We start from the raw sequence: 14,198 nt of genomic DNA on the forward strand, positions 1-14,198 counted from the left end.
TGACTTGGAACTGGGGCATTTTGTGCTGAGTCTGGCCTTCGGCGGACACGATCCCAAGGCCGCTGACGCCTCGCTTGCGGGTCTTGACCGGAAGTGGAGGCTCAGTAGTCCTGGGGTTGCTCATACTCTGAGATAGATTCTCCAGGTCCATGAGCAGTTTGTCAATGTCATCGTTCCTGGGTGCTAGCGTGTTGGGGGACGGCCTCGTCAGGTTGTGGGCAGTGCTGATCGAGTCTAGTTGAGATAGATACACAGATTTACTTGATATGTCTTTGTTCTGGGATGTATGTTGAGTGATCTGTTCAGACATCTTACCCATATCTACATCTTCCTCCTCAATGTACAGAGCCTCCATGGGTGATCCAGGACGGGTGTGGGTGTACGGAGGGGTAGGCGAGATTCGAAGACGGGACGGAGAGTGTGTCGGTGAGCGACTGGAAGGGGAATTCGTGACAGGAGTGGGAGATAGATTGTGATGCGTGATGGATGACGGAGGATGTGAATGCTGTAGTCCATTGGTGAGCGCTTTGGATGAGGAGCTCTGGACGGATATGTGAGGAGTGGACGACGCCGAATGAGGAGCCGTCTTGGGGCTAGGAGGTGACTGCACTACATCCTCATAACGAGGTGGCTGCTCACTGCCAAATATCGGTGAAAATGGCGTCTGTTGGAGCGAGTGGAGACTGTTCACCAGCTCCATCAAATCACCATGCCCACTTCCGGGCGTGCCCTGTCCACCCTGGCCGCTGCTTCCTATCCCTTCCAACTCCAGAGGTAGTCTCTTTAGATACATGCTCAGTCGGGTCATCAAGGCTCGGTATACGCTGTCGGGACTGGCTCCTCCGTCCTGAGGTCCTCCGCCGGCTTTGCGTCGGATGCATTGCTTGATTATGTCGGTGCATTTCTTCAGGTCTTCTGAGCATTTGAGGAGGATGTCAAGGCAAGCGCGGATGTCCTCCCCACCGGCACCCCCGGCAGCTGCATCTCCCCACGTCTTCTCCAGCAAACGTGCAATCAGATTTTCGTCTCCTAGTGTGTTGCGGTAAAGTGATGCCAGAGTGTTCACACTTTGGTCCAGCGACCCGCTACCGCTTGAACCATTTACTTTTGTAATAGCTGACGGGGAGCTGGAACTGCCCTTCAGTTTCGTCTCTAAAAACGGCGGCGCATTCTCATCGTTGGGAGCAGTGGTGGTGCCGTTACTGGGGACGTTAGCGCTGAAGTGGCCGTAGATGATCTCCAGATCAGTGGAGCGACGGCTGAACGAGTCGGGACGAACCTTGCGGCCTTTGCGGAAGGTGACGTGGCTGGAAGAGGAGAGTCGAAGCTTATCGAAGGAAAACTCTTTGAGCTTACCGCTGGCCAGATTGATGGCCTCTTCGGTGATGTCCTTGAGGCTACCATAGCTACCACTGCTCAGGTTGCCCGTTGATCCTCCGCTACTGGGGATCTTCTTTCCCCGCCACATGTTGCTCTCCTCCCCTATAAACAAATTGCAATTGCTGCCCACTCTCTCCAGAGCACCACAGTTATAACCTGTGTCAACGGTACCACTCGTTCTACCATGGTGAGGGATCTGTTGGGAGGTCATGCACCTTGAGTGTCCGGACAGGCCATTCAGGTCAGGGTAGGGCAAGTCTGGTGCAACCAGCAGCTCGGAGCAAGTGCCGTGATGGGCCACAGAACATTCCAGCCCCTGGGAAACTGCTCTACACGGGCCTGAACAATAGTGCACAGCATGAGAGTGCGTGCGCCGATCCACCACCACGCTGTTGTAGCAGCTCACACTGCTCACCACCACACGGTAGGCTGCTGCCATGGTGACCAATGTCACCAAACTAATCCTTCAGGGCATAGACCATACAAAAAAAATAAAAATAAATCAAAGTAGTATCATCTTCCGGCAAGGTCTTTTCAAGTTTTGTATCAGATTCTTTAGCATGGAATCCTTTAAAAAGTCCTATTGGAAAGGAGAGACGTAAGATTTCAGGGCCTCTTAATAACAGCTGCAAGGTTCTTCCTCCTCGCTCCACAGGCTGCTTCTGCGCTTCCTCTCTCGCAGCAGCTCGTTATCCACTAATGACAGCGAAGCAAGACGGCGACAGCGGAACATCCAGCTGAGCTATCACCCTTCTCTTCACAGAAGCATCCCCCACAGGCCTCATCCGCTGCCATCGAGGCTTCAGCATGGCTCCGGACTTGGCTCGTCCCTTGTGCAATGAAACGCTGGAAGAAATCTTTTACCTCCTACTCCTTTTTAAAAGTCCCGAGGCAGCTGTGAAGTACTTGCTGACTCCGACACAGCTGCAGAATAGCAGGGGACCGGAGCACAGATGGCCCACTGCCCTTTTCTCGCTCTCGCTCTCTCTGCTTATGTTGCGTCTGGATATCTGCCGTCACTCCCGTTTCTCAAGGTTCTCGTCTCCGGTTGAGGTGTTGTGTTTTTCTGACCAGGTTGGGGGGGGGTGCCACCTAGGATTCAGCAGAAGAAAGGTAAAGGAGGGGAGGTGTAGTAAGGGTAAAAGGGAAAACAGAAGAGAAAGCAAACAATTAGTGTCCCAATTATGAAAAGCTAAATGAATGATACTCATCATGCTCACTTCAAAAACTGTGCACATGACCACATATGGTCAAGAGTGGGGGTATAATGGTCAAAGTCTGACCTTAAAATTTTGGTTTTTAGCTCATGGATGACCAACTTTAAGCTAAACAACCAAATGAAGACGGCAAGCAATGCTGATGAGCAACAAATCCCAAATTCCTATCACTTAGTCATCACAGAACAATAAAATAAGACCTGTGGAAAAATACTAATAGTGTCATATGTGCCCTGCCACTGAGGATTAAACGGTTAAGAAAGATGGATGGATGGATATTCCCAACAACACGATAAAATTCCATCGACCTGAAGTCACAAGACACTCGTGTACATTTTAAAGTCAAACAATATGTAAATACTAGCTATACGCCACGGTTAAACGTGCATGAGAGAACAAACCCTCTGCGTATGGAAATGATTTAACAGCGGTATAAAAGAAAAATCACCTTTTCAGTCTGACCCATTAAATACACTTCTTTCATTTGTCTTACTCTCATTCTTGTTTCCCCCTAGAGTTGTCCTGACTCAGCACATTCCCATACATAATAAATCAACATGCGTAAATCTTACAGCTGCGGTGGGACGCTTGTAGCTGCTCATGACACACAAGCAACCTCGTGATATAAATGATGAAATTTCAACAACAATATATAAAATAGCATTCTAGCTAGCTCACAGATGCAGTGAAGTAGCTTGCCAGAATAGCTCAGCTTCTGCCACTTGTCTCCAGGCAGAATTCATTGGGGTCTGATGTAACTGTCCAATAAGCCAATGGTGAAAAGAATAGATAACAACTTCATAAATGACAAAGTGAAGAGTGTGGAGTGAAATACTGCAGCGTCCATAGCTAAAGCACAGTAACACGCTAAGCTAACACTAAAATCAAGTGTTTACTACATACATCTACTTGCTTTTAGTTTCATTTTTTGGTATGGGAAAATTTAAGCATATAGTTTGGTAAAGTAAGTAATTCTGCAGTAGTATAGTCTTAGGATATGTCTTAATTGAACAAATTTCAAAAAGAAAACAAGTAGAGGGATCTCCTTTAGCGGGTCTACAGTCTTTAAGTCATCTCTCCCCTCTGTTCATTCCTTCTCCTCCGCCTCTCGGGCCCAAAGAAGTTTTTCCTTCTAGTTGACCTAGTCCAGGAAGTACTAAATCATCTTTCATAGGCCCCGATCCAGCTACTCTAATCATGTTTGTGCCTGTCGTCTGTTTGTTCTACTTCACGCATCCCCAAATGTTGTTTATGCGGGGCCACAGGGGGGTTCCCTGTGTGGGAACAGGGATCTTTGTGGAGGTGTAAACAACCCAGGAGAGAAAGCACAATTATGCGTTATTGAACCAAATGCATCGTGTGATTGGGAGATCCATTGAAGGCAGGTCTCAATAAGGTGGGAGAGGCAGCTGGAGGCCTCGGAGGCATTTTGACAGGAAACACAAGCGGGTAAACACAAGGCTGCCAAAATGTTGCTTTCTATTTGCATAGCTGCTAATCAGTTTAACACACTAAATCAGGCTTGTGTGTTAACAATTTTCAAGCATCTTCAATTAACATGCATGCAGACAACTTGGCCAAAATTTGTAGGGAAAAATGTGTCACTTTTGCTTTGGCTTTGCTTGTTTGTTTGTTTGTGCTTATCTCAAAAAGGTGAAAAACAGTTTAATGCTGTATTTATACAATTGTGTAGACCCCTTCAATTTGCTTGATTTTTATTCCATTAGAGCCATAATATGACAAAAGAAATCCTCTCAAGTTTGAGCCTCCTAGCTCAAATTATGGCCCGTTAAATTTGGGTGACACACCCACTTTTGGGATCCGGGAATCGCACGCTACGGCTGCATGATTAAACTAAATCTAACCCACATCGAGGTTTGACCAAGTGCAATAACCTAATTGCAAAACAGTGCGGTTTTAGATCGTTTTTCCTTTTCGTTGTTGACTCAAACAAGCTAGTCTGCGCTCCGGTGCCTTCATTCTGTATAGTGCAACCATAACGAGTGCACCTTGAGGCTTGCTGTGACTGCCGTGCACCAAAGTGGATTTAATAGAAGAAAGGACTTCTGCCGCTACAAAGGAGGGGAGAGAGAGCCCAACAAGGGCGGTACGTCTGTTATTTGGATGTATTTTGGATTCGACAAAAATGACGTAGACCAAAAGAAAAGCGCCAGATACAAAATGTGCTATCAGCTAGCTAGTAGCCAGATCTAGAGGCAACACAACCAACTCATATCAACACTTAAAAAACCACCACTGACTTCAGTATGAAGCCTGTCAAGCAGGTTCAAACAAGACTGGCGAACGGGAGGCAACAACTAGCGGCCGTGCTAAGCAAACATTGCTAATAGCAGCATTCACGTTAGCCACACCTTATGAAAAAAGATTGCATAGGCATAAAGAAATTACAAGAAAGGGCTAAAACTCGTTATATTGTAAAGGAAATGATTCCCCTAAATTGTGTCAGGGGAAGGCTTCAAAAGGCTCATGCACACAATGGACAGACCTCAATGTTTGCACTGTTAATACAAGAGTTTTGCCATGGTTATTGAGCTTTAAAGGTTTGCTTACTTGATATAAGTGCATAATATTGGACCATGTTTACCTGTTTAAATGTTGAAACTTGATACTTGAAGATTGTTTACTTTCTGTTATTAATGGTTCTCTTTGTCTTGTTTGAATTGAATGATGCTACAAAAAAAAAATTATTGGGATGTTATTTTCCATTCTGTGTTATTATTCTGGATATGTAACTATATTATAATCTCACCATAGCCTGAGCCTCAATGTATTGTTTTTATTGGCAAATGATTTGGTTTAGAAGCATAATGTAGGTCAAAGCTCCCCCCCTTAGCATATTCACCAGAAGAGGACGTCTACGCCTCGTACTTTTAATCAAATAGTTGTTACGTTCTGGGGTTGGATCCCAAAAGCGCAGACACAAATAAGATTTTAACTCTTTATTCGCATAACATCGAGAGGCGTACAACAAACTTGACTAGACGAGAAACGATGAGATTGCATCGGGAATCACGAGACGCCAAGCCCCCTTGAGCTGCGGTGATGCACAGAGGAACCGGGGTAATAATACGACAATCACACACTTCTCGGTTTGGCTTAAATAGACAGTGAATCGATCGGATTGGCTGTGGCTAGACATGTGGGTAACAGGACTGACATGGAATTATCTGATTGGCTGTAGACCAAATAAAGAGATTAAAGATTCTTGACATCACATAGCTCCTGACATCACATAGCGTTGCTCTAGTTGAAACCAGATGATGGTTACATCAGTTCAAAACAGACACTTGACCTCACGGTCATGACCCAAACATGACCCAGTCACGACAATAGTGACATTATAGTATTGCATTGTTAAAATATTGATCACATTACTTGAAACTAAACTGACTCACGATTGTAGTGTTCTCATACATTTTAATGTGTAAAATACAAAAATCGCAAATCGAATCGCAATCGCAATATTGGTCTTAAAAATTGCAATTAGGTTTTTTTCCCAAAATCGTGCAGCCTTATCACACGTTAATTTTTTTTTATTTTGTACCATATTTGGAGGCCTGCATCTTTTGTTTGTCTATCCGAATTTTCACATATAAAGAGCATAGGTGTACTATATTTTGGAGATATTAACCCATTAAAAGTGGATTTTTTTTTTTTTTTTTAAACGACAATTTTTGACATTTTGTGGCTCCATATCTTGGAAATGTTTTGTATTGCTGGAGTTTCAACCGATTTATCATTATATTTGGGAGCTATACTACATATTTGTACAGGTTAAAGGCACTTCGGCCTTGTGGTGGAGGTACAGGAGGGCTCCAAATATGGCTACAGAACAAAATTACCATTTCACACCTCGTCTTCAGGCCACCGGTTGATCTGGAAAGTAGGTCAACTGTTGTTTTAACTACCTATTTATATTTTTGGCAGTAGAAACGGAAACAGAATGGCCCAATAAGCAGCGCTTTACCAAATAGTTGACTAAAGCCACGTTATTGTGAAAAGACTCGACTCCCAGGCAATTCAAGAATGTTAAAAAGTGAAATGCATGAAGTCTGTTTAGCTTTTTCTTTGGCTTTTTTCGAGTAACTTGTCTTTGTTGCAAGCACTTCCAAATGGTGGCCCCTCTGGTACAAATCTGCTGTGCCACTATGGCTTGTTGCCTCAGTCCACACACGCAAACGCACGCGCACGCACACACAGGTCTCTGGAGAACGGCCGTGTGAATAGCTCGACACCTCATTATGAGCAAGCGGCCCCCGAAGGACGGCGGCTCGGATAGACACACCAAATTTATCCTGCGGGGAAGTGTGGAGGGCAAGGAAAAGGATGTTTTTGTGCCTCCGAACAGGCGGGTGACTCACAGCTTTTCTTATCTTGAAAAGCCTTATAAGGCGCACAGACACACGCGCTCGTGCATTGGAACACGAACAGCGCGTGTAAAAAGCAGAAAAGTAAACATGAATGAATATGAGTAAGGCTTGAAAAATATCCAAATAAGCACATGCACTTACTCTCATAGGACGGTGACACTTTGGTTTCAGTCATGGGAGAAGGAGGCACTGTAAGAGTTTGTTTTGATCAGAATAATTAATTAATTAATTATATTAATTAATTAATTAATTTTTTTCTTTATTGTTATTAGCATTACTTTTACTTGCGTTTCATGCTTGATCATTTCTATGTGCTACACTCTATTCTATTGCATCAGCTTAGGGTTTTTTTTATCTAGAAAATATGACTATACATGACTGTCTCAGATAATTAGAATATTGTGATAAAGTCCTTTATTTTCTGTAATGCAATTAAAAAACAAAAATGTCATTCATTCTGGATTCACTTGGAAACACTTGCAGGTGTTTAGAGTTAATTCAACGATTCAAGTAATTAGTTGAATAACCTACAAGTATACTTTTTCATGATATTCTAATATTCTACGATAGGATATTTGAGTTTTGTTTAAGCTGCAAACCATAATCATCAATATTAAAATAATAAAATAAAATAATAAAAGGCTTGCAATATTTCAGTTGATTTGCAATTAATCCAGAATGTATGACATTTTTGTTTTTTTAATTGCATTACAGAAAATAAAGGACTTTATCACAATATTCTAATTTTCTGAGACAGTCCTGTATAAGGCTGAGCCTTTTTTCTCAAAAATATCTAATTTTACTGATTTTTTTTTCCTGGAAAATGTACGTATTTATTATATATATATATATATATATATATATATATATATATATATATATATATATATATATATATATATATATATTTTTTTTTTCTCTCAACTCAACTCAACTTTATTTATAAACATAAAACATTTGCTTTTCCTTTTGATAACAATGATCAACATTTTGTCTATTTTATGATGTTACAGACCAGTAACTGAATCATAATTACGTGAATGTCAATTTGAAATAATGTCGTTTTTGAATAAAGGTATGGAAATTATATTTCTGAGTGAGCTTTTAATCGACAAAATGACAGACACATTAATCGATTAGCTACTGTAAATAATCGTTAGTTGCAGCTCTAACTTATTTTATTTTCTACAGGGAGAAACTGTTTCTGAAGCCAAACAAATATGATAATTAGCTGGTTTCCACTGTATAAGCTTACACAAGACTGCTGACGTAGCCGCCTTTCAACTGCATCCAACCTTCTCTTAACTTTCAAGACTGGCCAACTCCCTGCGAGTAAATGATCAGAGTTCTGCTTTTACACTCTCCAGACTGCCGTGTGTTCAGAAACACTGCTTTATGGCCTGATTGGAGATGTAGCATGGCCATCCACAAGTTGCCTCGTAAAGAAGCTTCAAAAGAAAAAGAAAGAAAAAAAAAAAAAAAAAGAACAACGTATCATCTTTACTTCAGGCAAGTACTGAAGACGACATGTCCGTGTCCAAAATGTGTTTACGGTAGCAGAAATGAATTGGAATCCATATAAGCGCATGTTTACACTGCACCAGTGAAGCTAGACACACCGGTGCATGTTGGTGTGTGTATGGACTGCTGTTGCTGTCCGTCAGAGGGTCATATGAGGAGCAGATTAGGGTTTCTGACCGCAAACCCCTTGTCGCCACCGCCCGTTGTCAAGGAGACAGCGAGGAGAGCCGTCGTGTTCTTCGATAACCACGGGCAGAGAGGTACCCCCAAGCCCAAGCCTGACCTCATCCCAAAGCCCCCCCCTCAACGAAAATCTAAACTGGGACTCTCGAGGGGCTCCATCACCTCACCGGCGCCAAACTTTTCAGCCATTTACGATTGGATCATGATACAGCAATGCTGCCATCACGGGACAATTCATTGGGAACACTTACATCATCTAATGACAGCCGGTGAGGGCTGAAGTCTACCTTGTGTGTTCTATCTTGGTTCATTTGACTTTATTTGTCAGGATTTTATTTTTTTTTTTATCAAATTTCATGGCTTCAGACAGAGAGGAGCTAGATTACAAAAGCAGTCAGTGTAGCCAAATTGCAAGCCCCTAATACATATATACATATATATATATATATATATATATATATATATATATATATATATATATATATATATATATATATATATATATATATATATATATATATATATCTGCGATTGGCTGGCAATCAGTCCAGGGTGTCCCCCGCCTACTGCCCAGAGCCAGCTGAGATAGGCGCCAGCACCCCCCGCGACCCTTGTGAGGAATAAGCGGTCAAGAAAATGGATGGATGGATATATACATATATATTTTAGAGGTGTCAGTCGATTAAAATTTTTAATCCTAATTAATCGAATGACTTCAATAATTAACTGATGATTAATCGCACATTTTATATCTCAATTTATATTTAAATTTTCAATAAAATGTACAATTTTTTCCCCCTAATTTAAATATGCTTTTATTTTTTTGTCATTGATACAGTAATTTCATAGTAATTAAATAAACCCAAAATATGTACTGTACTGTAAAAATCCAAGTGTGACTGATTTGTGTTGGTCATTTTTCTGTCACTACAACATGCATGGCATATTGCATTTGTGACAGCTCAGTGCATTTTTCTTTTCATATTAGGAGCTGCCTAATTTTTAACATGTAACTTGTGAAATTATGCACATTTTTAAAACTGTAAAATACAACACAGTCCCCACAAATATTATGTATTCGCTGAATGCTTTTATTTTGTTTAGTTCAATAGGATGTGCATTGTAAAATGACAAATTTAGGAACCAGAAACCATCGATGTGTTCTTTTCATATTAAGAGCTATGTCATTTTCAGCAAGAAGTAACTTGCGAGCGTCTGCACATTGTAAAATTGTAAAATACAACTTTACGCCAGTCCCCACAAATATATATAGTATAATTTAATTTATTACTACTAAAAGGTGTTATAGTGACTCCTTTTCACGACATTGGGCGCGTTTATTTTGTTAAGTTCTCGGATGTGTCGTGACGCCGCTGAGGCCGTTCTCCTGCAGTGTTGCCAGGTGTACGATAATTATCGTATTTGTACGATAATTTGACCCTCTGTACTATCAATAATCCTAAAAAATGGCAAATGTACGATAATTTGACCATTTCAGATTATTGCCGATAAAACCCTGAAGGCATCTGTTATCATGTGACATAATACCAGCCAATAGCGCTTTGCTGAGCATGAGTAACGAGAGACATCCATGCACTGATTGGCTGAATGGTAAGCGCCCGCCCCCAGGAGACGCTCCCAAACAGGAAATCGCGCAAGACTCAAACCACCGTTTTTTTGTTTTGTTTTGTTTTGTTTTGTTTTGTTTTAGACTCAAACCATCCATCCTATCTCAGCTGGCTTTGGGCAGTAGGCGGGGTACACCCTGGACTGGTTGCCAGCCAATCGCAGAGACCACCTATCCAGTAATAAATACAGATCAGTTACGTTAACCTGCAACGAAGCCTTGAGTGCCTGTGAGCGCTTTTAAACACAAGAATGTGCTATGTTGTCTTGAATAAAAACCCACTAAGTTATTAAAAAAAAAAAAAAAAAAACACGACTACATTTGCCTGTCGCGAAACAGTGTATTTTGGTGATGACGGGTGTACGATCATTTCCATCAAAATACGATAATTTTGAGTCTATGGTACGATAATCCTATATTTCCCACCTGGCAACGCTGGCACTACTGTTACAGCGAAGCGAATACATCGACACTTTCACTTGAACCCTTATGAGATATTTTGTGGAGTTTCTGAATGAAATACGCCTCACGTCTAAAGATCAATAGGCTTGGGATCACTCCAACTGACAAGACGGCGTCCATTCGGCTCTTGGCTCTCACAGGGGTTTCGGAGTGCCCATGTGCTAATGGCTAACCGACTGCTTTCTTTCAAAGCAGGGAACGGGTGGTAGTGAGACAGCCCAAATGGCTCCTCCGCGCTACATTCTGCCCCTTAAACACCCTGTTTTGGTTCCAGTGTATTTCTATAAAAATCTGTAGAAATTGAATTTTCTGGTTCAAAAAGATGCAAAAAAAAGTTACAGCTTATAAATCCATCGTTAACATGCTCTTGAAATTGTTCTCAAGTGAGCGAGGTGTTGATTTAAGTGAGGGAACAAAAAGATGAGGAATGGCCTTGAGGGGCCGTAGAAGGACGAGGGGGTGGGGGGGGGGGGGGGGGGGGGCGCTTAGGTGTGATACGTAGCAGGAGATGTCAACATGGCCCGCTCTCTTGGGATGAACACAAACACACATGCGTGCACACGCACACCTATATAACACATAACTTGAGATGAAAAGCCAGACGGACATTTCGCTATGAGGGCGAGCGACTTGGGTCACATGCACAAACACTAGTCCGAGAATAGCCTCTAAACACCGGGGAAGAAAATAGCCCAGTAACAGAGGATGTGGCACTGTGTGTGCGTGCGCGTGCGTGCGAGTGACTACGCAGCTTGTCGTCTCTGTATTCTATCCATTTTTTAGGCTCGCTCGTTTGTAACATGGAGGGGGAAAAAAAAAAAAAAGTCTTTCATCCTCAGCCGCAGTTAATCTTGGGTGCCTGTTTTAAGATCTCACACAAAAAATGGCAATATAAAGTCTTGACTTGTGCATGCTCTAATTGCCATCTGGTGAGGTTGGGGTTAGTGTTAAATGAACATCAGAACAAAACCATGGAACAACAAAGACACGAAAAAGGCTAATGGGCCGTGCGGAAGATACGACACGCAGGAGGCAATACAATCTAAGTTTGGCCTATAAATTACCAATTTTGACTTGAGCGACTGATTGTGAGAACACGTGTTGATATGTCTCAGAATTAAAATGGCTTCAAGCACGTCTGTCCACGAAGAAGACAGCACCGTTATTTTAACCAGGTGCGTCTACGTTGAACAGTGAATGCTAGGCGGCGGCGCTAAGCTAACGTGCCGCACGAGTTGCGGCTAGCTAGCTATGGTGGCTAAACACTGTTCTACCACCACTCCTCTAAGTCATTAAATCTCGCCTCCATGGCAGCAAATAAATTTCTGACCTTATCACCAAAGGCACATTTGTCACAACACTTGTTTTTATTTTGTGTATTTAAAAAAAATCCTACATAAGTGCGAGACTGCTAGGCGTCACCACTTTGCTAACCTCATAAATACCCTTTACCATTTTCTATGAGCCTTTTGTTTATTTTTTGGACACAGTGACAGTCATTTTTAAATACATCACATACATTTAAGTATCTTCACTTGATTTCCTGTACATTACATTGCATGACTAGCCGTTAGCATCTGATTAGCTGTGTCTCCTAGCTTCTTCGGGAGTCAACGCCGCTTTCTCGAGAGGTTTTCTCGAGAATATAAAACTTTATTCTCGTGAGATGAACTTTGTTTTCTCTGAAATATATAACATTTTTCTCAGGAGTCATAAAGAATCATAAAGCTTAAGATTGCTTTAAAAAAATACTACTTTTTATTCAAAGGCTTTTTCTCAAAAATACATTGTTTTCTTCTCAAAAATACAACTTCATTCTTGTAAGATGACTTATTTATGCACCGTTTTAATGAATATGTACGACTATTAATGTACGTTTTTTTTCTCCATGAAAATACAAAATTTCATCAAAAAAAATAAACAGCTTCTTTTTTAAAAACTAAATACTTTTTTCTCCAACTTTTCTTCTCGTACAATTCCAAAATTATATGCACAGGAAGCTGTTTTTGTTGTGGCTAATTTTACATTTAAACCTTGGTTTGACGGTGGAACAGAATAATGAAACTTCACGATTAGCAAAAATTTTAATTACAACTTTCCGCTTACATTTTAGCCAGCAATACATAGATACTCCGATATTTAAAATACAGACACTATGTTGCAAAGGATCTTCATTGTACTTACTATTTCTTATGTTGTGCTGCTGGTCGTTAGCGGCTAATCAACTGTTCACTTCTATCAGTGCCAACAGCGATCGATCCGGACCTTTCTATACATCATATTGAGACGTTTACCACCACGCTTTCTCCAGACATCAACTCCACGACTCACCCGCCTGTTGATCTTCTACTGGAACCCGCCATCTGCTGTTTGTCAAGCCGGCAAAACTTCGCAGCTAGGCGCCAAAAGCTGCCTTTTTCAGCAAATGGTTTTAGTGACGTTGGACGGAAAAGCTCGCCGATGCCGATTCGTGAATAGGCAAGTGTTCACTGTAGGAGCACTCTGTTTCTGTTTACACTACGTAGGACTTAAATTAGCATTGTGTTTGCGTCTAGGTGATCGATTAGCTTGTTTTAGAAATGTCTTGGGACTGAGTCACGGTGAGCATACAGTAAAGGGAGAGCGCAGAAGGCTGGAGGCTGCACACATCTGTTTGTAATGCAGCCGCACAAATGGCAAAGATTTATGGCATGAGACGACTGAAGCCGGCTTATTGGACGCAGTTAGTGTCACACGACGACTCTCATTGGGTTGCTTGCTGTCATCGCGCAAACTAGACATGCCTGCTTTCAGCAATGGTGATCTCATGGAGAATACAGTATGTACTGTATATGCGAGGGCAGTAACTGCCAAAGGGGTGTGATATATTTGCGTACTTGCGCACACACAAACACACTTCTGACATGTTTTTGACACCTGGAGGAAAAGGATAGTGGGCCACCAAAGACAATGGCCGCAGCGTATATGACTCACCAGCACACATAATCACACACACAGGTACACTCGAGAATCTCACATGTACAGACCCTCTTTGTATCATTGTGGGGACTTAATGCCTTTCCCTAACCTCAACAATCTAAAATAATTGCCTAATCTTAACCTCAAAAATTGCCTAATCCTAAAGTCGACCATAATCCAATTCAAACCTAATCTTTAAAACCAAGTCTTGACCCTCAAAAAGAGGTCTGAACTTGTGGGGACTACCAAAATTGTCCCCACAATTTCAAGTCGGTCCCCACAATGGTAGTTAAACCAAAAAAAATGCAAGTGTCTGGACCCCACAACGTAGCAAAGACAAAGTCACACACTGTCTCAAACATTCACACATACGGCTTGTGTAAAGTGGCAAAAAGAACACTCCAACAATACAGCAGCTCACAGCAGTTACTACTACTAAATATATATATATATATATAT

General features: G+C 41.7%; 1 protein-coding gene across 3 annotated transcripts in view; it reads right to left on the reverse strand.

Moving 5' to 3' along the window:
* Nucleotides 1–14,198, reverse strand: part of ppp2r3a (protein phosphatase 2, regulatory subunit B'', alpha) — a 61,871-nt gene that overhangs the window by 29,577 nt on the left and 18,096 nt on the right. For 2 of the 3 annotated variants that reach the window (XR_013287619.1, XM_077539358.1), the window contains exon 2: nt 1–2,472. This exon is cut by the window's left edge and continues 701 nt beyond it. Coding sequence is in view for 2 of the 3 variants with exons in the window: in XM_077539358.1 (XP_077395484.1) it covers nt 1–1,819 (1,819 nt within the window). In the remaining variant the exon portion in view is untranslated. The remainder of the gene's footprint in view (nt 2,473–14,198) is intronic. The other variant, XM_077539359.1, reaches the window with a different exon arrangement.

This window comes from Festucalex cinctus, chromosome 12, assembly GCF_051991245.1.
Source record: "Festucalex cinctus isolate MCC-2025b chromosome 12, RoL_Fcin_1.0, whole genome shotgun sequence".
Classification (NCBI taxonomy): domain Eukaryota; kingdom Metazoa; phylum Chordata; class Actinopteri; order Syngnathiformes; family Syngnathidae; genus Festucalex; species Festucalex cinctus.